This window comes from Rhinopithecus bieti, unplaced genomic scaffold (genome assembly GCF_001698545.2).
Source record: "Rhinopithecus bieti isolate Rb0 unplaced genomic scaffold, ASM169854v2 scaffold_36959, whole genome shotgun sequence".
In the NCBI taxonomy this organism is placed as follows: Eukaryota; Metazoa; Chordata; class Mammalia; order Primates; family Cercopithecidae; genus Rhinopithecus; species Rhinopithecus bieti.
Window position 1 is genome coordinate 2,711,193 of NW_016816945.1, and position 26,453 is coordinate 2,737,645.

General features: G+C 35.9%; 1 protein-coding gene across 2 annotated transcripts in view; it reads right to left on the reverse strand.

The window, feature by feature from the left end:
• Nucleotides 1-587: 587 nt before the first annotated feature.
• The window catches only part of LOC108517547 (leucine-rich repeat and IQ domain-containing protein 3), a 51,392-nt gene continuing 25,526 nt past the window's right edge, over nt 588-26,453 (reverse strand). For both annotated transcript variants that reach the window (XM_017855533.1, XM_017855534.1), the window contains 2 exons: nt 17,737-18,457; nt 588-1,546 (listed from right to left, as the gene is read on the reverse strand). In XM_017855533.1, coding sequence (XP_017711022.1) covers nt 1,390-1,546; nt 17,737-18,457 — 878 coding nt within the window. In that variant the 3' untranslated portion in view covers nt 588-1,389. The remainder of the gene's footprint in view (nt 1,547-17,736; nt 18,458-26,453) is intronic.

Below are 26,453 nucleotides of genomic sequence, written 5' to 3' on the forward strand. Positions count from 1 at the left end.
AAAAAAAAAAAAAAAAAAAAAAAAAAAAATGTTTACTTTGTGTAAAGTAAATCTCCAAAATATATGTATTATTTCCAAACACAGAACAGAAAACTGGGGTAACACATTAGCTAACTTGCTGTAAACCTAGGTCTGTCATGCTTTCTACAACCCCACAGTATGTCCCTTTGTTCTTTCTGGAGAATAAATAGAAATGCCAATATGACTTGCTTATTAGTTATCCTCTAATTATCAGAAACGTGAGAGCTTGTACCATGGTTTTAAAAAGACAGCTATTATTTTATAGAAAATTAGAAAACTTCTATCATCATTTGTTAGCAGCCCAGCATAGAAGCACAACTATGTAACCACTGTTGTAAAATATGTGATTTTTGGAAATTTACCATAGACATAAAATTAGGGAATTTTTAAAGCAACAGTGTTTTAAAAACTTACATATATAATCAATGAGTATTAAAGAGAAATTTTAATAGTATTAGCTACATCGTATTTAGTGAACAATGTCATAATTACGGTGAGACACCTATCTTTCTAGATATATGAAATCACTATTGAAAACGGTTGCAAATTTTACAAAGGATTTTTAGGTCTTTTTTAACAGTTTATTTTTCAAATTTTCTACAATTGGTATGTATTAAACAGACTTATGGTTAATATATACCATTTCTGTGTATTTTATGATTCAAATATATAATTATATGGGTTCTTTCTTGCTTCTCTCCTCTCTCTTTTCCCTGTCTTCATATATATACCAAGCAGGGCAAAGCCATCATAAGTAAATATACAAAAATCTTACAGTCTTCAAGGAAGGTGATAAGAATGTTTACTTTTCACAGTTCATATTTTCTGAATTTTTATAACAGCATAAATTACTGACAAAATAGTGAAACGGTATTTTAGAAAAGAAATTCAGAAATTGTTTTAACAAAATAAGCAGGAAATATAATTAAATATATAAAAGCAGGTAATAAAAGTAATCAACGTACACAGTGTCTTAATAAAAGTCAGCAGTTGGAGTAGAAATTACTATTCTAAGGTTTCCAGGGAAACCTAAATTAGCTTATGAATCGCTATATTTAGAAAGAATATGAAATGGAATATCAGCAATGTCATTGCAAGATTGTCTGCAATAAATAAAATCAGTTTTAATTGTTCCTTGGGCATCCGATCTAAGAAATTTTTCAGAGGAGCTAAGTCAAGTTTATTTAAGTTAAATTATGACCAATAAGAGAAACATTTTAACTAATCTTTATATGTTTTAGAATATTTATATATAAATCCATCTTGTGATGTAGAATATTTCTTGCTTTAGAGTATTATTTCAAATTCCTTCAACTAAAAATAATGACTATAATTTAAGATGATCACAGGCCATGATCTGGCATTGATTCATTTTATCAGTCCACTGGGAACTTTAAAGTCTAAATTTGTTTTCACAATTGCTACTTTTGTTTTAGCATCTTGAAGTCTTTCACAGGCTTTTTCAAAGGCAATCATATCCATAACAAATTTTTCTTCACAATGTCTTTTATATATTTCTTGAGACCTAAAAGGAGAAAGAAAGGTAATAGAATGAGATACTTTTAAATACTGAAACCATGGCAATCTATTAGACTGTTAATGATGATAACTAGATGTCTTCGAAATAGGCATATACAAGTGAGAAAGACAGAACTCCATTTATATATCTTGGTTATATCATTAAACAATATTCGTATTAGTCTAGTATTTATGAGATATCTATAAGCTGTAATTAAAAATTCTCACAAACTACGGCTTAGATTTCCAAAGAGGCATCTAAACCACCCTATGTCATCACTTAAAATACATCTATTTAAGCCTCGCTAAACCCAAGCTACTTCTTCAACTCTGTTATATGGACTGAATGCATTCCACCAAATTCATATGTCAAAGTCCTAACTCCCAGTATCTTTGACTGTGACTATTTGGGGATAAGGCCTTTAAGAAGTAGTTAAGGCTAAATGACATTATATGGGTAGGTCCTAATCCAATATAATTGGTGTACTTATAAGAAGAGGAAGCAACAGCAGAGATGTGAGTGTACAGAAGAAAGGCCATGGGGGACACAGGGAAAAGGTGGCCATCTACAAGTCAAGGAGAGAGGGCTCAACAGAAACCACACCTGCTGACACTTTATTCTTGGACTTCCAGTTTCCAGAACTGGGAGAAAATAAATTTCTGTTTAAGCCATGCAACCTGTGATATTTTGTTATGGCAGTCCCAGTAGACTAACACTCTGCCAAACCTGGGAAATGTCACAGGTCTTAGGAGATTTCATTAATTCATCCTTATTTATTCAATGATTATGTATTGTGATGCATGGCACTAAACTTAGATGCTGGAAACATAAATATAACATGATGCAATTACGTGAAGCTTATAAAAAGTTAAGAGAAATAAATGTATGTAAATATATAAAAGATATTATGGTTCATCATGAGTGAGGAAACACTTGAGTAAAAATTTGGTAAATATAAACTAGAGAGCAAGGAGGGGAAGACAAGAAAAGTTTAGAGTTAAAATAACCTTTGAACTAAATCTTGGAAGATGTGTGTTTTCCAGTCAGAAAGTGGAAGATAATTTTGTTCAAGCGATTTTTGTAGCATGAACACAGTCAAAACAAAGGTAGAGAGGGTAGCACAGCTTGGAATGCTCCAAGAACTGACATCAATCTAATTGTCTGGGTCATACAGTCTGGGAAGCAAATTTAGGCCAGATCATAAAATACTTTATTTATGTGTAGGTATACTCAGAAATCTGAACTTGAGAAGAGAAAGAGAGCATTAAGTCTAAAACGCCTGCAGCCTATTGATAGTGTGATTTTAGACAACTTATTCATGTTCTTTCTGTATCATTTTCTTCATTGTTAAGGAGATAATCTAACTCATAGGGTTAATAAAGGACTAAGTGAGTTGATACATTAAAAATTCTTAGGTGAATGCCTAACATTAAATAATTCATTTCACTGGATGGATAATAATGGCATTCAACAGAAAGACATGTAGGTAGAGCAACAAGATGGGAAGAAAGATTAGAGTTCTGACTTGAAATGGTTAGTGTTAAGAGCCTAGTTATTCATGTGGTGATGCCCAGGGTGTTGAATACAGAGAAGTGATAGCTTATAGTTAAGTGTACAGGTAGTAAAGCCATTCTGCTTGGCTCTGGAATGTATTATTGGTGTGATTTTAGATAGGCTATTTAAATTCTCTCTGTATCATTTATTTTTTCATCTTTATAAAGAGGACATTTCAACTCATAGGGTTTAGGAGGAAGTAAATAAACCAACAGTTTTTAAATCCTTAAAGGAGTGCCTGGCATTTAATAATCATTTTAGTAGTAGCTAAAAGTTAGCTACTAGTACTATAAGCCTAGAGATCAGGAGAGTAGTCATGTCTGGACACGTAGCAGAGTAGAAATCATAGCAAAGGGATCTTGCACATGTAATTAAGGGTACTAATTAAGTCAAGAAATGTACTAAAATAGCCCTCCTACAGATAAATTATAAGCTGTGAAGAAAATGTAAGTAAAAGAACTATTTAAAAGACTTTTAAAAAGAGAAATATGAAATAATCAATTATATTATTATATCCATGTATACCAGTGTCAAACAATTGGAAAATAAAATCAAGAAAGTGATTCCACTTACATTGTGACCAGAAAAACATAAAATATTTAGACATAAATGTAATAAAAGATAGGCAAGGCCAATACCTAAAATGATAAAATTTTGCTGAAAGAAATTTAAATGACCTAAAATAATGGAGAGTTATATCATCTCAAAGATTAGAAGATAATATTATTATGATGTCAATTTTCCCAGATAGATCTACGGATTAATAAAATTACAATTAATAACGCCAAGAGCCTCTATGATAGAAATTAGAAATTAACATTTACATTTGTTTTAAATATATATTAATTTAATTCCAATTTATTCTAAATGTGTTAAATTTAAATGTTTTGAATTTATTTAAATTTAAATTTATATGAAAATGCAAAGGTCCTAGGACAACCAATGTAATCTTGGGAAAACAAAACAAAGTTGGAATCTCTATTTTCCATCCCGCTGAACAATTTACCCATAAATGTATTGGCTTACAACAACCACCTTATAATAGCTCATGGTTTCATTAGGTCAGAAGTCCAGGGATATTGTGGCTAGTTGGGTTTTCTGCTTAGGTCTCACAAGGCTGAAATCAAGGTGTCAGCCAGAGCAGTGGTTCTCATTCAGGTCTTGGGGTCCTCATCTAGGATCAGTGGTTGTCAGAATTCATTTTATTATCACTCTTTCCCTGTGCTTCCCTCTATTTTTAAGTCAGCAATATCATGTAAAACGCTTCTCATACTTTGAGAAGACTTTGTCTTGTCTCTGTATTTGCAAGGCTCATGTGATACACTGGGCCCATCTGGATAATCCAGAATAATCTCCTTATGTTAAGGTTAATTAAGCAATATCCTTAATTACATATGTAAAGTCCCTTTACCAACACATTCACAGGTATGCTATCTCATCATATTCATAGTCCTGGGAACCAAGCAGGGAATGAAATAATATCTATCTTCTTGGTAGCCATAATTCTGACTAACACAGCAGACTTACATTACTTGATTTTAAAGATTATAAGAATTATAAGAGGAGAGATTATTAACTTTTAACAGGAAAATGAAACCTAACCATGAGACAACAGAAAAGGAAACTGCGGTAAGTATAAAATATATAGAATTTTATAAATATGGATATAGGAAGTTGAATGAATTAAAGCTTGAAGTCCTAAAATGTCTTTGGGAAATAGATAAAATACATTGTTGAGAAGCAGACGCCATAAGTGGTGTTTGACTAGAAAGCTGTACTGTTGGTGAAGATTTTAAATGGCTCTTGTAGGTAATAGGAGAAAGAGTAAGCAATTGTGGGAGCAGCTCAAGTTGGAGACCATAAAATTAATATTGGCGTAAATCTATGGGGCATTGATTTCTTCTAGACGTTTATATCTGAATACAGAAAATGAAGATAGATAGTTGAACTGTTCCAAGGTAAGGGTTGTAAGGAACATTTTAGCATAATCGAGGCAATGAAATGAAATAACTTTAGAGATACTGGAGAGAATGAACAAAACAATAATTGAATTAAAGAACCCCGGAGCCTATACTAGAAATGAAAATATGAAAATAAAAGTGTATAAAGGAGGTTATTTGAAGGACGGGTGTCACCATATATTTGAAGGATATGTGTGGTGGAAGTTAAGGAAGAAAGGAGTTGAAAAGATAGATTTTAATTATAAATAAATATATAGGAGTTGAAGATTTAAGAGGTGGGGCAGTTCCAAGTGATAAGAGGGTCTTTATATGTGTCTATGGAAATCAGTTTATTAACGTCAGGTAGGATAAAGATTGTCGGTGTCCAAAAATGCCAATATTAGGTAATTGGGAGGGTTTTCTTATGAATTTGGAAGTTAACAATGATTATGGCAGAAATTGGATGGAGAGAAAAAGCTTCATAAATCAAAAATGATGTAAAGACCACAGTAAATTATGACGGTAGTATGGGAGATCAATTGATGACCAAATAAGGACGAGTTGAAGATGATGTAATTGGATAACCACTTTATTTTCTAGCTCTTCCATGCTAAGTGATACCCTACTTCAAAATGGACACCCTGCTGTCCTGGCTTGAACAGTATCATCACTTTCTCAGAGTATAGACATGAATATCTTAGAAAATCCATGACTAGCTTTTATCTGATACATAGATTCTTCCATTTCAAAGTCTATCTTTAATTAATGCTTAAATACTCCTGTGGGTATTTTATTAACTTTCTTAATCAGAGCTTTATGGTTCCCCTTTTTTTCTTTTACTCTTTCTCATTCCACAAAGCAGGATTAGGGAGCTACATTCTCAGTAACGACTTCACTAGTTATTGAAATTTATCAGAATGCTTTTAGGTCAAGAGAATAAAAAATCATCAGCCAAAACAGTATCAGAACTGAAAAATTTCAGAAGTCTCCAGTTAGATTTCACTTTTTGATCATAGCTTCTTTCTGTATATTGATACCTAATCTTTATTTGAAAATATTTAGAGTTAAACTCAAAGATGCCTGTTGGGACATACTACTCACAAACATTGCCGTATTCATATGTGCTCTACAGGTTAGTACTTTTGCAGTAGCTTAGGAGAGAAGATAATTCAGTTAACATACATTAGGATGCTTGTTTGAGTCTGTATTCTTTAAAAATTAATTATGGCCATTCAATTTACTGTGAAAAAACTAAGCTGATTAAACTAGATTGATTTGCACTAGATTTGTATTTCAATACATCACACTAGCCTTCATTTCTTTTCCAAATACTTTTTTATTATACTAATAAATACTTATTTTAGTTATAAAAAACATTTCCAAAGCACACACAGACACACACACACACACACACACACACACACACACCACACAAAGTGTACACTAAAGAAAATGATTTTAAATTTGGAGGGGGAAATACATAATATTTTTCATACGTAATAAAGTATTACATAAAACACATCAGTAAATAGCTTAAATTGCTTATAAGTAGGAAAAGACAAATGCTTTTTCTTATTTGAAACTCCTTTCCAGCACAGGCTTTTAAAATGATGCTATTTAAAATTTAAATAGGCCGGGCGCGGTGGCTCAAGCCTGTAATCCCAGCACTTTGGGAGGCCGAGACGGGCGGATCATGAGGTCAGGAGATCGAGACCATCCTGGCTAACACGGTGAAACCCCGTCTCTACTAAAAAAATACAAAAAACTAGCCGGGCGAGGTGGTGGCGCCTGTAGTCCCAGCTACTCGGGAGGCTGAGGCAGGAGAATGGCGGGAACCCGGGAGGCGGAGCTTGCAGTGAGCTGAGATCCGGCCACTGCACTCCAGCCTGGGTGACAGAGCAAGACTCCGTCTCAAAAAAAAAAAAATTTAAATAAAATAAGCAGTTCTGAAGATCTCTAAGTGTTTCTATACAAGCCTTAAAGACGTATATACATAATTTGGCCATTTGAAATACCAGTAGGATAAAACTGTGGCTGATCAACTTCAATCTAATATCAGAAAAAAAAATGTGTGAAAAACTTTGAAAAGGTAAAATAAAATTACTAGGAGTCCTGGCTAGTACACTCTTCAGAACTATCTGTGCCTTTCAATCTCCTTGAACAATTTTACAACTCTAAGAAAAACTATGAGTAATCCAAATGATTCTTGTTTATAGAGATATAAATAATTGTGTTCAGCTAAGTTACGTTTGATTATTGCCCAGTGAATATTGACTAGTTTTGCACCTATCTGTGAATTTAGTTTAGCATTTTTGATTGCCAATATCGATATAGACATAGGAGTAGATATAAACATAGACATAGATATAAAATAGATACATATATAGAGAAATGCTCTTTGAATTCTCATAACTGATTTATTCTTTAATGAGTTAAATGATATCTTCGGCATGTGCTCATTTTATATTTATAAGGGGCAACCTGGTTTTATGTTCTTAAAAATGTTCCTTGGCAATTAATAAAATTCAAATTTACTAACTGTAGGTTAAAATATTTTGTCAACAAAGCTCCTACTTTACCAAATTTGTTTAAAATTTTAAAACTTTCACCATAAAACAATTTCTCATTTTTGCAATTGTTTGAGAAAACTTTGTCTAAAGTGTGTCCTAACAATTATTTTCTGAGATAGTTCTTGAAAGGGAAGTTTTATGGTAAAATACATGTATAAAATGCAATATATCTTTCTGATAAGAATCCTAATGGTTTTACTGCACAACTATCTACTGGGACTTAGAGGCTTTTAAAATCAAGTTGATGTTTCTCAAGCAATCGCACCTTCAACTATTCTTCATAAACCTTCTGCTATAGGTACAGGAATATTCACAATCTCCTTGATCTCCCCTAGCTTTACCTATTTTGAACTTTCCAACTTTGTTTATCCTCTTCTCCTTGCCTCACCTCTCTACTATAATGGTCTCCCCTCATCTCTCTGCTTTTCCAATTTGAATCAACAATTGTACTTCTCCCACTTCTATTTTTTATAACAATTGAAATGTATGCTTATGTTTGCCACTGGATGGTGAGTTCTTAGAGGATCAAGAATATCTTATTCATCTTTGTATGGCAGGGCAAGGGATAATTTAAGTGAAGTAACACTCTGGTTTAGTTAAGCCTTCTCTTTGAAGGTTTTGATTTTGGAGTAGCAAAAAATGCTGCCCCCAAATATGGCACATTGGCACACTATGTATTTTAAGCTGAAGGAAACTGAGAAACTTGCAGAAGCAGAAAAATTGTTCTGAACTCCTGCCTCCTCTTTTTTAAACACTGTGACAAGTGCCATGCTTTAAACCAGGAGGGAAGGAATATTACATAGAAAGGCCAAGAAGAATCTAAACAAACAGGCCGTGCTTGGTACACCTCATCCCCAGTTCATTACCATTAGGTCATACCTTTTTTTTTTGTTCCAATCATACTTCTACAAAATTGTCTATTCTTCATCAAACCTAGGCATAAAAATACTTTTCCCTGGGTCTTCATTTTAGAAAGCTTCTAGGTCACATAACATTTTGACGAAATAAATTTGTTATGCCTTTTCCTTGCTAATCTGTCTTTGTTATAGAAGTGTCAGCCATAAACCTATTTATGTACCTGAAATTTTAATTCTCTATTCGTAGTGTTTGTGTTATTGCTGATATTATTATGTAATTCTGTTAATCTCATTGCTTTTTGCTGTATTTCCCACCTCAATTTTCAGTTTCTTGGGCCAAATGATCTTTATGTGCCTACATCACCTGTAAGAGAACTCTTCAAGAGCTAGAAATGAATTACTACTTGAATTATTTGAATTGAAGGTAAGTACTACTTAGTAGAAGCACCAATGATCACAGAGGGACAGAAAAAAATGTGCAGGACAAATTTACTGCCATGAATTAAACACTTGTGCTAAGAAGTTTACGTAGTCTAATGATTAGTGAAGCTACTTTTGTAACTTGGTTAAATTACATTTTTACTCTACGTTTAATATTATTCTGATTATTTATCTTCATTGTAAAAGCATTTAGAAAAAATAAGCATTGCTTCTTATTCTAAATGACTTACATATTAAGCACAACTACATAAAAAACACAGTCTTCTCAGTGGTTGTTATATGACTTAAATGAGTTTATACACAGCCATTACTAATTGGGGTTCTCACCTATTTACCTCAATAAATATGTGTTGAATAAGTGTATTAACTAGGTACTATACTGAGCACTGAAATAGAAAGATGGAGCGAATAATACAAAGACTTGATTATTTTCTTGAGGGGATGGGGCCAAAATGGCTGACTAGAAGCAGCAGTGATTGGAGGCTGTCATCGAAAAGAACCATAACCGTCTGTGAATCCTGAACAGGCAACTGAGGGTATGCAGGTTCTTCATCAAAACTGACCTGCAATCCCAGCAATTTGGGAGGCTGAAAGGGGCAGATCACCTGAGGTCAGGAGTTTGAGACCAGCCTGGCAAACATAGTGAAACCCTGTCTCTACTAAAAATACAAAGAAGATCTGGGTGTGATGGTGGACACCTGTACTCCCACCTACTCAGGAGGCTGAGGCAGGAGAATCATTTGGGAGGCGGAGGTTGCAGTGAGCCAAGATCATGCCGTTGCACTCCAGCTTGCACAACAAGAGTGAAACTCTGTCTCAAAAAAAAAAAAAAAAAAAAAAAAAGAACTGACTAGGCAGCTGGTGTGACCCATGGAAAGGAAGGAAGAGCAGTGTGGTGTGGTGGCCCACCTAAGAGCCACACGGGGCAGGGGAGCCCCCACGCCCCAGTCAAGGGAGGTGGTGAGTGTGCTACCCAGCCTAGTAAACTGTGCTTTTTCCATGGAACTGTGGAACCCAGGCATTGGAGGATCCTACTTGTGAACCCATGCCAATCTGCAGCAGAACCCGTGCAGATTCTCAATAGTAACTCAACTAGAATCTGCTTAAGTCTCCCATGGAAGGGGCAACCAGCACCACAGCTTCTGCTGCCTACTGTCTAAGCTGCCTGAGGTCCTTAGGGGAGAGGCACTAGCCAACACTGGGACTGATAGCTGCCTAACACATTAAGCTCCCAGGGCGGGTGTAGGGCAGCAGCCATCTCTATAGCTCCAGGATATGCTTTTCCCCTGATGGAGCCAGGGAGGCTGGATGGCTTGGTCCCAAGAGGTATTCCCCACAGCCCAACACACCGGCTGTGGCAGACTGCAGCCAGAATGCCTCTTCAGGCCTGACCCATCCCTTCTCACTGGGTGGGGCCTCCCTGCAGGAACTCCAACAACTCCAGCCAGGGGCTCAGGGACAGAAGTCTGATCTCCCTGGGCCCAAGCCCCTAGGGAGAGGGGTTGCCACAGTCTCTGCAGACCAGCAGACTTGGCCTTTCCTCTTGCTAGTTCTGAGGAATCTGGGCAGCCTAGACAAATGGGTTTCTCCCCAGCAAAACACATTTTTCACCAAGGGATGGTCAAAGTGCTTTGTCAAACAGGTCCTGCTCCTTGTGCCACCCAACTGGGTGAGACTCTCAAACAGGGATTGTCAGACACCATATATAGGAGCATTCCCACTGACATCAGGTAGGTGCCTCTTGAGGTCAGAGATCTCAGAAGAAGTGCGCACCCATTTTTGCTGTTCTCCAACCTCCTCAAGTGACATCTCCAGGCGCAGGAGTGAACCAGATGAATAGGGCTTGAAGCGAACCTCTGGCAAACCTCCGCAGCCCTACAGAAGAGGGACCTGACCATTGAAATAAAACAATCAAACAGAAAACAACAACAGCATCAGCAAAAAAGAAGTCCCAACAAAAGCCCCATCCAAGGGTCAGCAGCCTCAAACATCAAAACTAGACATACCCATGAAGATGAGAAAGAATCAGTGAAAAAATGCTGAAAACCCAAAAGGCCAAAGTTCCTCCTCTCCTGCAAATGATCACAATGCCTCTCCAGCAAGGGTGCAGAACTGGGCAGAGGATGAGATGGACAGATTGACAGAAGTAGGCTTCAGAAGGTGGGTAATAATAAACGCCACTAAGCTAAAGAAGCATGTGCTAAGGTTCTTAACAAAGAAGCTAAGAACCTTGATAAAAGGTTAGAGAAGGTAATAACTAGAATAACCAGTTTAGAGAGGAACATAAATGACCTGATGGAGCTAAAAACATAGCACGAGAACTTAGTGAAGCACACACAAGTATCAATAGGTGAATTGACTAAGTAGAAGAAAGGATATCAGAGTTTGAAGACTACCTTGCTGAAATAAGTCATGAAGACAAGATTAGAGAAAACAGAATGAAAAGGAATGAACAAAATCTCTGAGAAATATGGGACTAAGTAAAAACAAAAAACAAAAAGCAAAAAACAAACCTATGACTGATTGGAGTATCTGAAGGAGATGGGGAGAAGGGAACCAAGCTGGAAAACACATGTCAGGATACTATCCAGGAGAACTTCCCCAACCTAGCAAGAAAAGCCAACTTTCAAATTCAGGAAGTACATAGAACACCACTAAGATACTCCATGAGAAGATCAACCCCATGACACATAATCGTCAGATTCTCCAAGTTTGAAATGAAGGAAAAACTGTTATGGGCAGCAAGAGAGAAAGGCCAGGTCATCTACAAAGGGAAGCACATCAAATTAACAGCAGACCACTCAGCAGAAACCCTACAAGCCAGAAGAGAGTGCATGTCAATATTCATCATTCTTAAAGAAAAGAATTTTCAACACAGAATTTCATATTCAGCCAAACTAAGCTTCATAAGTGAAGGTAAAATAATATCCTTTCCAGACAAGCAAATGCTGAGGGATTTCAGCACCACCAAGCCTGCCTTGCAAGAGCTCCTGAAGGAAGCACTAAATATGGAAAGGAATAACCAGTATCAGCCACTGCAAAAACACACCAAAATATAATGACCAATGACACTGTGAAGAAACTGTACCAACTAGTGTGCAAAATAACCAGATAGCATCACGATGACAGGATCAAATTCACACATAACAATATTAATCTCAAATGTAAATGGGCTAAATGCCCCAATTAAAAGACACAGACTGGCAAATTGGATAAAGAGTCAAGACCCATTGGTGTGCTGTATTCAGGAGACCCATCTCACGTGCAAAGACATACATAGGCTCAAAATAAAGGAATGGAGGTATATTTACCAAGTAAATGGAAAGCCAAAAAAAAAAGAAAAAAAAAAAAAAAAAAAAAGCAAGGGTTGCAATCCTAGTCTCTGACGAAACAGACTTTAAACAAACAAAATCAAAAGACAAAGAAGGACATTACATAATGGTAAAGAGATCAATGCAACAAGAAGAGCTAACTCTCCTAAATATGTATGAACCCAATAAAGGAGCACCCGGATTCATAAAGCAAGTTCTTAGAGACCTACAAGGAGACATAGTCTCCCACACAATAATAGTGGGAGACTTTAATACCCTACTGTCAATATTAGACTGATTAATGAGACTTAAAATTAACAAGGATATTCAAGACTTGAACACAGCTCTGGATCAAGTGGACCTAATAGACATCTACAGAACACTCTATACCAAATCAACAGAATATACATTCCTCTCAATGCCACATTGCACTTATTCTAAAACTGACCACATAATTGGAAGTAAAACCATCCTCAGCAAATGCAAAAGAACTGAAATCATAACGAACAGTCTCTCACACCACAGTGCAATCAAATCAGAGTACAGGATTAAGAAACTACTCACTCAAATCCGCACAATTACATGGAAATTGAACAACATGCTCCTGAATGACTCCTGATTAAATAATGAAATTAAAGCAGAAATGAGTAAGTTATTTGAAACCAACGAGAATAAAGAGAAAACATACCAGAATCTCTGTGACACAGTGAAAGCAGTATTAAGAGGGAAATTTATAGCACTAAATACTTATATCGGAAAGCTGGAGAAAGATCACAAAATGACAACCTAACATCAGAATTAAAAGAGCTAGAGGCTGGATGCAGTGGCTCATGCCTGTAATCCCAGCACTTTGGGAGGCCAAGGTGGGTGGATCACCTGAGGTCAGGAGTTCAAGACCAGCTGAAATTAGATGGTGAAACCTCATCTCTACTAAAAATACAAAAAATTAGCCAGGCATGGTGGTGCAAGCCTATTATCCCAGCTACTTGGGAGGCTGAGGCAGGAGAATTGCTTGAACCTGGGAGGCAGAGGTTGCAGTGAGTCAAGATCATGTCATTGCACTCCAGCCTGGGCTATGAGAGTGAAAATCCATTTCATAAAAAAGGGTTGGTGGGGGGGGCAGAGAAGCAAGAGCAAACAAATCCAAAAGCTACCAGAAGACAAGAAATAACTCAAATCAGCACAGAACTGAAGGAGACAAAGACACGAAAAACCCTCCAAAAAATCTAGGAATCCACGAGCTGTTTTTTTGAAAAAATTAACAAAATAGATAGATCATTAGCTAGACTAATAAAGAAGAAAAGAGAGAAGAATCAAATAGACACAACAAAAAATGATAAAGGGAATATCACCACTGATCCCACAGAAATATAAACTACAATAAGAGAATACTATAAACAACTTTACAAAATAAATGAGAAAATCTAGAGGAAATGGAAAAATCCTTGGACACATATACCTCACAAGACAACCAGGAAGAAGCTGAAATCCTGAATAGACCAATAACAAGTTCTGAAATTGAGGCGGTAATTAATAGCCTACCAACCAAAAAAAGCACAGGACCAGACAGATTCACAACACAATTCTACCAGAGGTACAAAAAGGAGCTGGTATTATTCATTCTGAAAGTGTGCCAAAAAGAGGGAATCCTCCCTAACTCATTTTACGAGGCAAGCATCATCCTGATACCAAAACCTGGCAGAGATGCAACAAAAAAAGAAAATTTCAGGCCAATATCCCTGATGAACATCAATGTGAAAATCCTCAATAAAATATTGGCAAACTGAATCCAGCAGCACATCAAAATGCTTGTCCACAATGATCAAGTTGGCTTCATCTTTGGGATGCAAAGCTGGTTCAACATATGCAAATCAATAAATGTAATCCATCACATAAACAGAACCAATGACAAAAGCCACATGATTATCCCAATAGATGCAGAGAAGGCCTGCAATAAAATTCAACATCCATTCATGTTAAAAACTCAATAAAATTAGGTATTGATGGAACATATCTCAAAATAATAAGAGCTATTTATGACAAACCCATGACCAATATCAAACTGAATGGGCAAAAGCTGGAAGCATTCCTTTGAAAATGGGCACAAGACAAGGATGCCCTCTCTTACCACTCCTATTCAACATGGTATTGGAAATTCTGGCCAGGGCAGTCAGGCAAGAGGAAGAAATAAAATGTATTCAGATAGGAAGAGAGGAAGTCAAATTGTGTCTGTTTGCAGATGACATGATTCTATCTTTAGAACACACTGTTGTCTCAGCCCACAAACTCCTTAAGCTGATAAGCAACTCCAGCAAAGTCTCAGGATACAAAATCAATGTGAAAAAATCACAAGCACTCCTATACACCAACAACAGACAAGCAGAGAGCCAAATCATGAATGAACTCCCATTCACAATTGTTACAAAGACAAGAAAATATCTAGGAATACAGCTAACAAAGGATGTGAAGGACCTCTTCAAGGAGAACTACAAACTACTGCTCAAGGAAGTAAGAGAGGACACAAACAAATGGAAAAAAATTCCATCCTCATGGATAGAAAGACTCAAGATCATGAAAATAACCATACTGACCAAAGTAATTTATAGATTCAATACTTTTCCATCAAACTACCATTGACATTCTTCACAGAATTAGAAAAAACTACTTTAAATTTCATATGGAACCGAAAAAGAGCCTATACAGTCAAGACAAACCTAAGCAAAAAGAACAAAGCTGGAGGCACAATGGTACCTGACTTCAAACTACACTACAAGGCTACAGTAATTAAAACAGCAGGATACTAGTAACAAAACAGATATGTAGACCAATGGAACAGAATAGAGATCTCAAAAATAACACCACACATCTACAACCATCTGATCTTCAACAAACCTGACAAAAATAAGCAATGGGGAAAGGATTCCCTATTTAATAAATGGTGCTGGGAAAACTGGCTAGCCATATGCAGAAAACTGAAACTGGACCCCTTCCTTATGTCTTATGCAAAAATTAACTCAAGATGGATTAAAGACTGAAATGTAAAACTCAAAAACATAAACACCATAGAAGAAAACCTAGGCAATACCATTCAGGACATGGGCATGGGCAAAGACTTCGTAACTAAAACACCAGAAGCAATGACAACAAAAGCCAACACTGACAAATGGGATCTAATTAAGCTAAGGAGCTTCTGTACAGCAAAATAAACTATCATCAGGGAGAATAGTCAACCTAGAGAAGGGGAGAAAATTTTTGCAATCTACCCATCTGACAAAGGGCTAATATCCAGAATCTACAAGGAATGTAAACAAATTTACAAGAAACAAAACAAAAACAACCCCATCAAAAAGTGGGCAAAGGATATGAACAGACACTTCCAAAAGAACACATTTATGTGGCCAACAAACATATGAAAAAAGCTCAACATCACTGATCATTAGAGAAATGCAAATCAAATCCACAATGAGATAGCATCTCACACCAGTCAGAATGGTGATTATTAAAAAAGTCAAGGAACAATAGATGCTGGTGAGGCTGTGGAGAAATAGGAATGCTTTTACACGGTTGATGGGAATGTAAATTAATTCAACCATTAGACAAGGTGGCGATTAAATTAATTCAACCATTAGACAGGGTGGCGATTCCTCAAGTATCGAGACCCAGAAATACCATTTGACCCAGCAGTCCCATTACTAGGTATATACCCAAAGGAATAGAGATCATTCTACTATAAAAACACATGCACACGTATGTTTATTGCAGCACTATTTACAATAGCAAAGCCATGGAACCAACCCAAATGCCCATCAGTGATAGACTGGATTAAGAAAATGTGGTATATATACACCATGGAATACTATGCAGTCATAAAAAGGAATGAGATCATGTCCTTTGCAGGGACATGGATGAAGTTGGAAGCCATCAACTAACACAGGAAAAGAAGACCAAAATACTGCATGTTCTCACTCATAAGTGGGAGTTGAACAACAGGAAAACATGTACATAGGGAGGGAAACAGCACACACTGGGGCTGCTGGGGGATTGGGGGTGAGGGAGGAGAGGATATTAAGACAAATAGCTAATGCATGCTGGGATTAAAACCTAGATGACGGGTTGACAGGTGCAGCAAACCACCATGGCACATGTGTACCTATGTAACAAACTTACACATTCTACACTTATATCCAGGAATTTAAAGTAAAATAAATAAAAAATAAAGAATTAAAAAAAAAAAAAAAAAAAAAAAAAAAAAAAAGACTTCACAACCCAACCATGCAACCATGATAAAAGCTCTCTGGTTATAACTGGTAACATTGAGATTCCAATAAAGTATATAAAATCACCACAAAATTAAAGAGACTAATTCAGACTGGAGGAGCAGTTGGTAAGAGATTAAAAGTGAAAATGCCATTGAGTTGGTTGCTAAAAGATGGGTAATAAAAGGATAAATTTTACCAGTGGATGTGTAGTTCATGCATTCTATGATGAGGGCAAATAGGTATGAAACAAGGTCACACACAGTCAAGAATCAGCCACTTGTGAGGCACTTCCCTGGAGAAAAGAGTGTCTTTTTCTTCACATGTAGGCACTACCTTCTCAGCAATTAGAATACAGCAAAGCATTCTGATTTGCACAATAACATAGAGGCTTTTGTTGCATAATAATATCTAGACAATATTAACATTGTGAGCTTGTAGTGCTCTTGAGGAGTACATATTTGAGTAAAAAGGGGATAACATCAGTAAAGTCATAGGAATAAGAGAGTATAAAGTTGGGTAGGGAGTACAGAATAGTCTGTTTAGAGCAGAGTGCTGCTAGAGGGAGGAGGGAGGAAGTTATAGCAGAAAATTTAGCGTGAGATAAGTCTAGACTAGAAAGAACAGAGCACATTGTCTGAAATGCCATTTAAGCAAATTCAGTTTTATTCTGTGAACAACTGCAAGCTATTAATATATTTAAATCGGAAGTGATATGATCAGAACTTTATTTTAAAGACAGTTGAGGTTTGTAGGCCAGAGAAAAGACTTGGGTTGAAGAAAAGATGAAGAATAGGAATGAAGATCTCAGGTGGAAGAATAATGTGAATTCGTAGAGAAATTATGACAGCCTAAGTTAGAATAGGAGGAGTCGTATTGAAAAGGAATGATCCTTTTGAGACTCCTTTTAGAAGTAAAGTGAGTAGAAAAACATTAGATATTGGCAATGAAGATTGTTGCAAAAGACCGAGGTTGACAGCACTGGTCAAGAGGCTGATGATGATGCCATTTGTGATAATAAGAACAACTCGTAACTAAGAGGTAGATAGGTTTTGTTGAACAAGTGGAGAGACGGGGAAAGACAGAGTTATTTTATTGCCTGATCTTTGGTAATATATTAGTACATTATTTGTTCTTTGTTTCAGTTTTTCAAAGTAGAATGTACTATGTTATAAACAAAATACTAATTATTAGATCTTAAAATTTAGTATGCAATATTCACATGTAATTGATTTAAATGCTTCTATTACACCTAAATTGTACCTACCTAACTTTTTTCATTTCTTTAAGTAAATTCTTTCCATATGTTTCTGCTTTTAGTTTTTGCTTAACAATCAGGCTTTTCTCTTTTAGGACAGCCTCATTCTTCTTCAGTCTGTCAATTTTAAGTAGTCCTCTGGTCAAAAGAGTGCGCTCATTATTTAAATTTTGTACTAATAAACGCTCTGCAGCCTTTTGGGATTTTTCTTTTAGAAACAGAGCTCTTTTCTCTCTAGCTTTTTCAAGGTAGTTGAATCTGTTTTGCCAAACTTGTCGTAAACCGTTCTGAATTATCTCTTTATTTTCTTCAATTAGTTTTTGTGTAGCATATTTTTTCTGATTCAAATGTTCATTAACAGTTACTCTAACTCTTTCTCGAGCAACTTGTGCCATGGCTACAACTCTTACTTTTTCTTTATGGCATTCCTGCTTCTTTTGTTCTGTGTAATATTTGTCAATATCACTAAATGTTCGGAGTTTCATACCAGCTCTTTGTGTTGCAAAAAACTCTTTCATACTCCTCTCCAATCGTATGTCTTTTTTAATGATTTGCTTTGGATGAGTAGCAAAGATTGGCTGAGGATATGCAGGAAAAAAATCTTGTTTATTCTCTTTCAATACTGCAATATTCTTCAATGAAACGGAAGTACATATGGGTAGTTTGAAAACTGATATCCTAAAACTGGTATCCAATTTTTCATCCACCATTTCATCTTTAGACTCCTGACCTACATCAAACAAAAGACAAATATTATACATTATACAAGAGCTAAGCACATTTTATTTTCTGTTCAAATATATCAGTAAAGTTGATAAAAACCTGTTATTTACTAAGAGGATTTTTTCCCAAGTATGTTTTCAACTTGTGATTTAATAGTAACTTTGGAGAAAAAATTACTATTAAAACATTTTCACATAGAAATGCACAAAATCTAATTCTTATATTTTCTGTATTATCTTTCACAATTGCTTAACTTGCACTGACTCAATAGCAGCACCTAATCATATACTTAGTACTACTTAATGACACATATTATTTTTTCATGTAGTTTGCTAAAAGAAACAAAGTTTAAGCAAAGAACAATTCATGAACAGGGTAGCACCCAGAACCAGTGAAATTTTAGAAAACTCTGCTTAATAAATGAGCAGGGAGTATTTATAGATAGAAAATGGAAGAAATATAGAAATAGTTTGATTGGTTATGGTTCAGTTTTGCCTTATTTGGACATAATCATATCAATTGGTGGCCTGTGATTGGCTGAAGCTTGGCTGCTGTGATTGGCTATGACTTAAGTTATCTTTTACAAAAATATACCCCTAAGTTAGGCTTTCAGTTTGTTTGCATACTAAGTTAGGTTGCAATTCATTATGTAAGGAATCAAGGAACAGAGGCAGCCTTAGGCCACATTTAACAAGTTATTATTATGTCATAGTTGCAAAGGCATTGTAATCCATTTTACCTTATTTTTATTAACTCTGGTGGAAAATAATAGCAGCCATCAATTGTTTTCGCTTTTTTGGACAGATAAAATACTAAAACTCTTAACTTCCTTTGCTTTCCTTTGTGTGACCATGGGCTAAGTCCTTTTTAATAGAGTGTGAACACAATTGCTATGTGTCATTTCTTGTCCAAGGGATTGTTTTAAGAAACAATGTGCACCTTCTTTCCACTATGTAGAGATGAGAATGAAACCAAAGATGGTAGAACTATAAGATAGACACCGCCTGCCTGCCTGAATCACTTGTTGAAAAAACTACTCACGGACCGGAATCATCCAAGTTGGTCACTCACGGAGCCAGAAATCAAAAGTAATTATGTTTTGGTCAATATATATTTCTGGGTGTATTTGTTACTATACCCAACCTAATTAATACAATAAATTGAACCACATTGTTGTTGGCATATTTACATTTTGACAAACCTATTAATGAATTCAGAATCAGGTGACAAATACAAGTATAAAAGTTATGCTTGTTCATTTAGGAGAAAAATATGTTTCCTGATTTCTTCCACTTATTAAAATTACATTCCTGCTAACTCTAGTCTACAAGCGTTTGATCTTCCCTAGAAAATTACCTTGTCTTTATGTGTAAAAATGTCAAATATGATGCTGGTAGTTTTATGGAAGTTAAAGGAACCATGAAGAAGGGCAGGGCTTGTGGTCTAGACAGACAGTAGAAAATAATTGAATAGGCAAGATTTTCATGAAAGGCTACAGGAGTATCAACATTGGAAAAGTAAGTAATTCTACAGCAAAGTAGGAAATCAAGTCCATCAAGTAGAAAAGGCAGTTCATCAGAATACAAAGCCAAAGTGTCCAGAAATAAACACTAAATGTGTGTGTCCAAAGCAAGACATGGGGGACCCAAAGAGTCAAAAGCCAAAGTCTCTCATTAGTTGGTTGAACATTGTCCCATTAACACTTTAAAAAGTCTCCTAATTTCTTTCTCTGTTTTCAGAATCTCTGTTTCAAGAAATCACTCACTGCCATAATATTTATCTTTCTTAAATAGGGTTCTAACAACATTGTATCTTACACAGAACAAAGGAAGACAAAATCTTTACGGTTTTCCACCCATAGGCCAAAGAATAGTTTCCACTTTTAGCCTAGGATTAAACAATAGCAGAAAAGAGCGACTTATTTTTTCCCAGCACATGCATCATATCTTATCATCATTGAGCCTTTGTGTCTACTATTTTATGTTTTGTTCAGTATGCTGTTTTTCTTATCTATATCTGTTCATATTCTATGCATTCTTCCATGGCTTTCCACATGTCATATTTTCCTTATTGCTTAAAAAATTGATATGTTTTAAACTATCATATATGTTTTTCCTGATAGAATTACTCATATTACACTTACATTAAAGCTCTATGTAGTAGTTTTTAGCTACAAGATTGAACTTGATACAAGCTTCTTAGGAGTAAGGATCTACTCCTCTGGTCTTTGGTGCCACATTCCTAGCCCCTAGCCTACTATTTTGCACAGTATGGTTTGTGAGGCAGTGTAGTTTAGATGTGTGTCCCCTCCAAATCTCATGTTGAAATGCAATCCCCAAAGTTGAATACTGGGCCTGGTGAGAGGTGTTTGGGTCATGGGAAAGATCCCTCATGAATGGCTAGGTGACCCCTCATGATAACAAGAGAGTTCCTGTTAATGGTAGTTCACATGAGAGCTAGTTGTTTAAAAAAGCTGGGCACCTCTGTCTTCATGTGATATGCCAGCTCCCACTTCACCTTCTGCCATAATATTAAGGGAAATTTATAGCACTAAATGCCCACAGGAGAAAGCAAAAAGATCTAAAATTGACACCTTAATATCACAATTAAAAGAACTAGAGAAGAAAAGGCAAACAAATTCAAAAGCTAGCAGAAGACAAGAAATAACTAAGATCAGAGCAGAACAGAAGCAGACAGAGACACAAAACTCTTCAAAAAAATCAATGAATCCAGGAGCTGGTTTTTTTTTTTTTTTTTTGAAACCATCAACAAAATAGATAGACCACTAGCCAGACTAATAAAGAAGAAAAAAGAGGAGAGTCAAATCGACGCAGTAAAAAATGATAAAGGGGTTATCACCACTGATCCCACAGAAATACAAACTATCATCAGAGAATACTATAAACACCTCTATGTAAACTAGAAAATCTAGAAGAATTGGATAAATTCCTGGACACATACACTCTCCCAAGACTAAACTAGGAAGAATTTGAATCCCTGAATAGACCAATAACTAGTTCTGAAATTGAGGCAGTAATTAATAGCCCACCAACCAAAAAAAGTCCAAGACCAGATGGATTCACAGCCAAATTCTACCAGAGGTACAAAGAGGAGCTGGTACCATCCCTTCTGAAACTATTTCAAACAATAGAAAATAGGGAATCCTCCCTAACTCATTTTATGAGGCAAGCATCATCCTGATACCAAAACCTGACAGAGATACAACAAAAAAAGAAAATTTCGGCCAACCCTGATGAACATTTATCTGAAAATCCTCAATAAAATACTGGCGAACTGAATCCAGCAGCACATCAAAAAGCTTATCCACCACTATCAAGTCAGCTTCATCTTTGGGATGCAAGTCTGGTTCAACATATGCAAATCAATAAACATAATCTATCACACAAACAGAACCAAGGACAAAAACCACATGATTATCTCAATAGATGCAGGAAAGGTCTTTGACAAAATTCAGCAGGCTTCATGCTAAAAATGCTCAATAAACTAGGCATTGATTGAACATATCTCAAAATAAGAGCTTTTTATAACAAACCCACAGCCAATATCATACTGAATGGGCAAAAACTGGAAGCATTGCCTTTGAAAACTGGCACAAGGCAAGGTTGCCCTCTCTCATCACTCCTATTCAACATAGTATTGGAAGTTCTGGTCAGGGCAATCAGGCAAGAGAAAGAAATAAAGCAATATTCAAGTAGGAAAAGAGGAAGTCAAATTGTCTTTGTTTGCAGATGACATGATTGTATATTTAGAAAAACCCATCTTCTCAGCCCAAAATCTTAAACTGATAAGCAACTTCAGCAAAGTCTCAGGATACAAAATCCATGTACAAAAATCACAAGCATTCCTATACACCAGTAACAAACAAACAGCCAATTCATGAGTGAACTCCCATTCACAATCGCGACAAAGAGAATAAAATACCTAGGAATACAGCTAACAAGGGATGTGAAGGACCTCTTCAAGGAGAACTATAAGCCACTGCTCAAGGAAATAAGAGAGGACACAAACAAATGGAAAAAAATTCCATCCTCATGGACAGGAAGAATCAATATCATCAAAATGGCCATATTGCCCAAAGTAATTTATAGATTTAATGCTATCCCTATCAAGCTACCATTGACTCTCTTTACAGAATTGGAAAAATCTACTTTAAAGTTCATACGGAACCAAAAAAGAGCTCACATAGCCAAGACAATCCTATGCAAAAAGAACAAAACTGGAGTCATCATGCTACCTGACTTCAAACTATATTACAAGGCTACAGTAACACAAACAGCATGGTACTGGTACCAAAACAGATATGTAGACCAATGGAACAGAACAGAGGTCTCAGAAATCATGCCACATATCTACAGCCATCTGATAAAAACAAAAAATGGGGAAGGGATTCCCTATTTAATACACGGTGCTGGGAAAGCTGGCTAGCCATATGCTAGCTGAAATTGGATCCCTTCCTTACATTTTATACAAAAATTAACTCAAGATGGATTACAGACTTAAATATAAGACCTAAATCCATAAAAAATCTAGAAGAAATCCTAGGCAATACCATTCAGGACATCAGAATGGGCAAAGGTTTCATGACTAAAACACCAAAAGCACTGCCAACAAAAGCCAAAATAGACAAATGGGGTCCGATTAAACTAAAGAGCTTCTGCACAGCAAAAGAAACTATCATCAGAGCGAACAGGCAACCTATAGAATGGGAGAAAAATTTTTGCAATCTATCCATCTGACATAGGGCTAATATCCAGAATCTACAAAGAACTTAAACAGATTTACAAGAGAAAACCAAACAACCCGAACAAAAAGTGGGCAAATGATATGAACGGACACTTCTCAAAAGAAGGCATTTATATGGCCAACAAACATTAAAAAAAGCTCATCATCTCTGGTCATTATGGAAATACAAAACAAAACCACAGTGAGATACCATCTCACACCAGTTAGAATGGTGATCATTAAAAAGTCAGGAAACAACAGATGCTGGAGAGGATGTGGAGAAATAGGAATGCTTTTACACTGTTGGTGGAAGTGTAAATTAGTTCAACCATTGTGGAAGATAGTGTGGTGATTCCTCAAAGATATCGAACCAGAAATACCATTTGACCCAGCCATCCCATTACTGGATATATGCACAAAGGATTATAAATCATTCTACTATAAAGACACATGCACATGTATATTTATTGTGGCACTGTTCACTATAGCAAAGACCTGGAACCAACCCAAATGCCCATCACTGATAGACTGGATAAAGAAAATGGGGCACATATACACTATGGAATACTATGCAGCCGTAAAAAAGGATGAGTTCATGTTCTTTGCAGGGACATGGATGACACTGGAAACCATCATTCCCAGCAAACTAACACCAAAATAGATAACCAAGCACCACACGTTCTCACTCACAAGTGGGAGTTAAACAATGAGAAAACATGGGCACCGGGAGAGGAACATCACATTCTGGGACCTGTTGGGGTGTGATGGGCTAGGAGAGGGATAGCGTTAGGAGAAATACCTAATGTAGATAGATGATGGGTTGATGGGTGCAGCATACCACCATGGCACGTTCATACCTATGGAACAAACCTGCACATTCTGCACATGTACCCCAGAACTTAAAAATATATATATATGGCCTGAAAGAGGTCTTTCACCCTCTACCATCATGTAAGCACATAGTCAGAAGGCACCATGTATAAACCAGAAAGTGGGTTTTCAACAGACACCAAATTTGTTGGTGTCTTGTTCTTGGATTTCCTAGCTTCCACAATGATTTTTAAAAATAAATCTGTTGTTTATAAGCTACCCAGTTTATGGTATTTTGTTATAATAGCCCAAATGGACAAAGACAAAGCCCCAACCCCCAGTGTAGCTTTATTTGGTAGTGAGGCCCCTCAGAAAGTGATTAAGGTTAAATTCGGCCATAAAGGTGAAACCCTGATTGAATCAGGTTAGTGTTCTTATAAGAAGAAATATCAGATAGCTCACTTTCCCTCTCTCACTATGCATACATACCAAAGAAAGGCCATATGGACACAGCAAGATGGTGGTTTTCTATAAAGCAGAGAGTCCTCACTAGAAACTTACCATGCTGGCATCCTGATCTCAGACTCAGACTCTAGAATTGTAAGAAAACAAATTTCTGTTCTTTAAGTCACCCAGTCTGGAATTTTGTTATGACAGCTTGAATAGACTAACACAAAGGGAGCTCCCTCTCCTGAATTTTTATGTAAAGTTGCCCAACTGGTGTGCTGTGGCAAACTAGTGTGCTATTAATGGATAATAGGAGTGCTCAGAGATATTGATCATCCTGGGATGCTTATTTATTTCTATTTTATTTCAATTTTAATTCATCCTAGTGTGTTAACAATTCTTCTAATTTGGAGAAGGGAGGATAATGTTCCTAGAATGTCCAAAATGTGACCATTTGTCTAGTCTTGAGTCTCATATCTCAATTTCATTGTTTTATTAATATAACAGATACCAATTTCCCCCATAACCTCCCAGCAGCTACTTAAAATTACATATGATCTCAATGAAGGATTAAGTATCTTCTGGCTTCCTAGAATCATTTTGATTCATTCACTTATTAATTCATCTATCTATCCTTCCATCCATTCATTCATATTTTAGTAGCTTGCAAATTCTATGGAAATTCAGGGATCACAAATATAAAAGTTATTTCAAACTTTCCTTAGTTCTTAATTTTTTTCTGTAAATTTTGTTTGCCTTTGTGTTTGAGAGTTTTTTCCATGAATATTAGCAGTCTGTCTTTAATTGTAAATGTTTTCTTTGCTAAATATAGAAGTCTAATAATAATATAATGTGTGAACAGTGTATACATAAAATTGAATGTTTGTTGTTGTGTATAAGACACTTTTTAAAACAAAATACATGAGGTATTTACTAAGAAATGCACTATCCCAGGTCTCATGAAACTTCTAATGGAGAAGACAGATAACAAATTTATAAATAAGAAAATATCAAATAGAAATAAATGCTCTGATAAAAATTAATTGGCAGTGAGAGGGTCTAGTAATTAGATTGGGTGGATAGGAATGGCTTTTTAGAGGATATCTGATTTAATCCTAGATGGGAAAATATAAGTAAGAACAAGCAGGGAGAAAATCTGGGGGAATGAACATTCCAGAAGAAAAGGGAAGCTAATGTAAAGGCAGTAGACAGGAGCACATTTAGCCTGTTAGGGATACAGAGAGAAAGCCACCTGAAATCCGCTGAGTAAGAGAAGGGTGGTTCTAGAGATGGTTACATAGGTAAGGCAGGGGCCAGATTCTATGGGGCATGGTAGGTCACACAGTAGAAGTTCGGATTTCATTCTGAGATTTGAAGCCATTGAAGTAGGAGACTGATATGGTATGTGTTTTACCATGAAGGCAATGGGTTTGAATGTGGACCATAAAAGTTTAAGTAGGGGACTGGTTAAGAGGCTACTCTAGTGGCCCAGGTAAGGTTTTATGATAGGTAGGGCCTAGATGAAGGCAAAAAATTCACAGAGAAGTAGAAAGATTTGGCATATGTTTTACAAGTATAGTCAGAAGGGGTTGCTGATAACTTAGATAGCAGAAGTGAGACAGAAAAAAATCAAAGATGAATGGTAGCATTTTGGCTTGAGAAACCAGGTAAATGGTGATGCCATTTGTTGACATGGGAAAACTGGAGAAAAGCAGATTTGGTGAACTAGAAGAAATATTTTTATATGTATTACTGTTTCGCAGTTCATACTTTTCATATTTAAACACATAACTTTCTCCTAATTCAATGTCATATTCAAATTGTTTATCGTAAAAAATCATTTAAAACTTTCACTAATACAATGTCATTTTAAAGTATTTTATTCTTAAAATAAGAAAATCATTTTGAACAAATACTATTTCCATTTACATGATTCTTAGTAATACTCAGGTTAAAAGTGAAGAAAATGACACCTTTGCATCTTTTTATTTATTTATTTATTT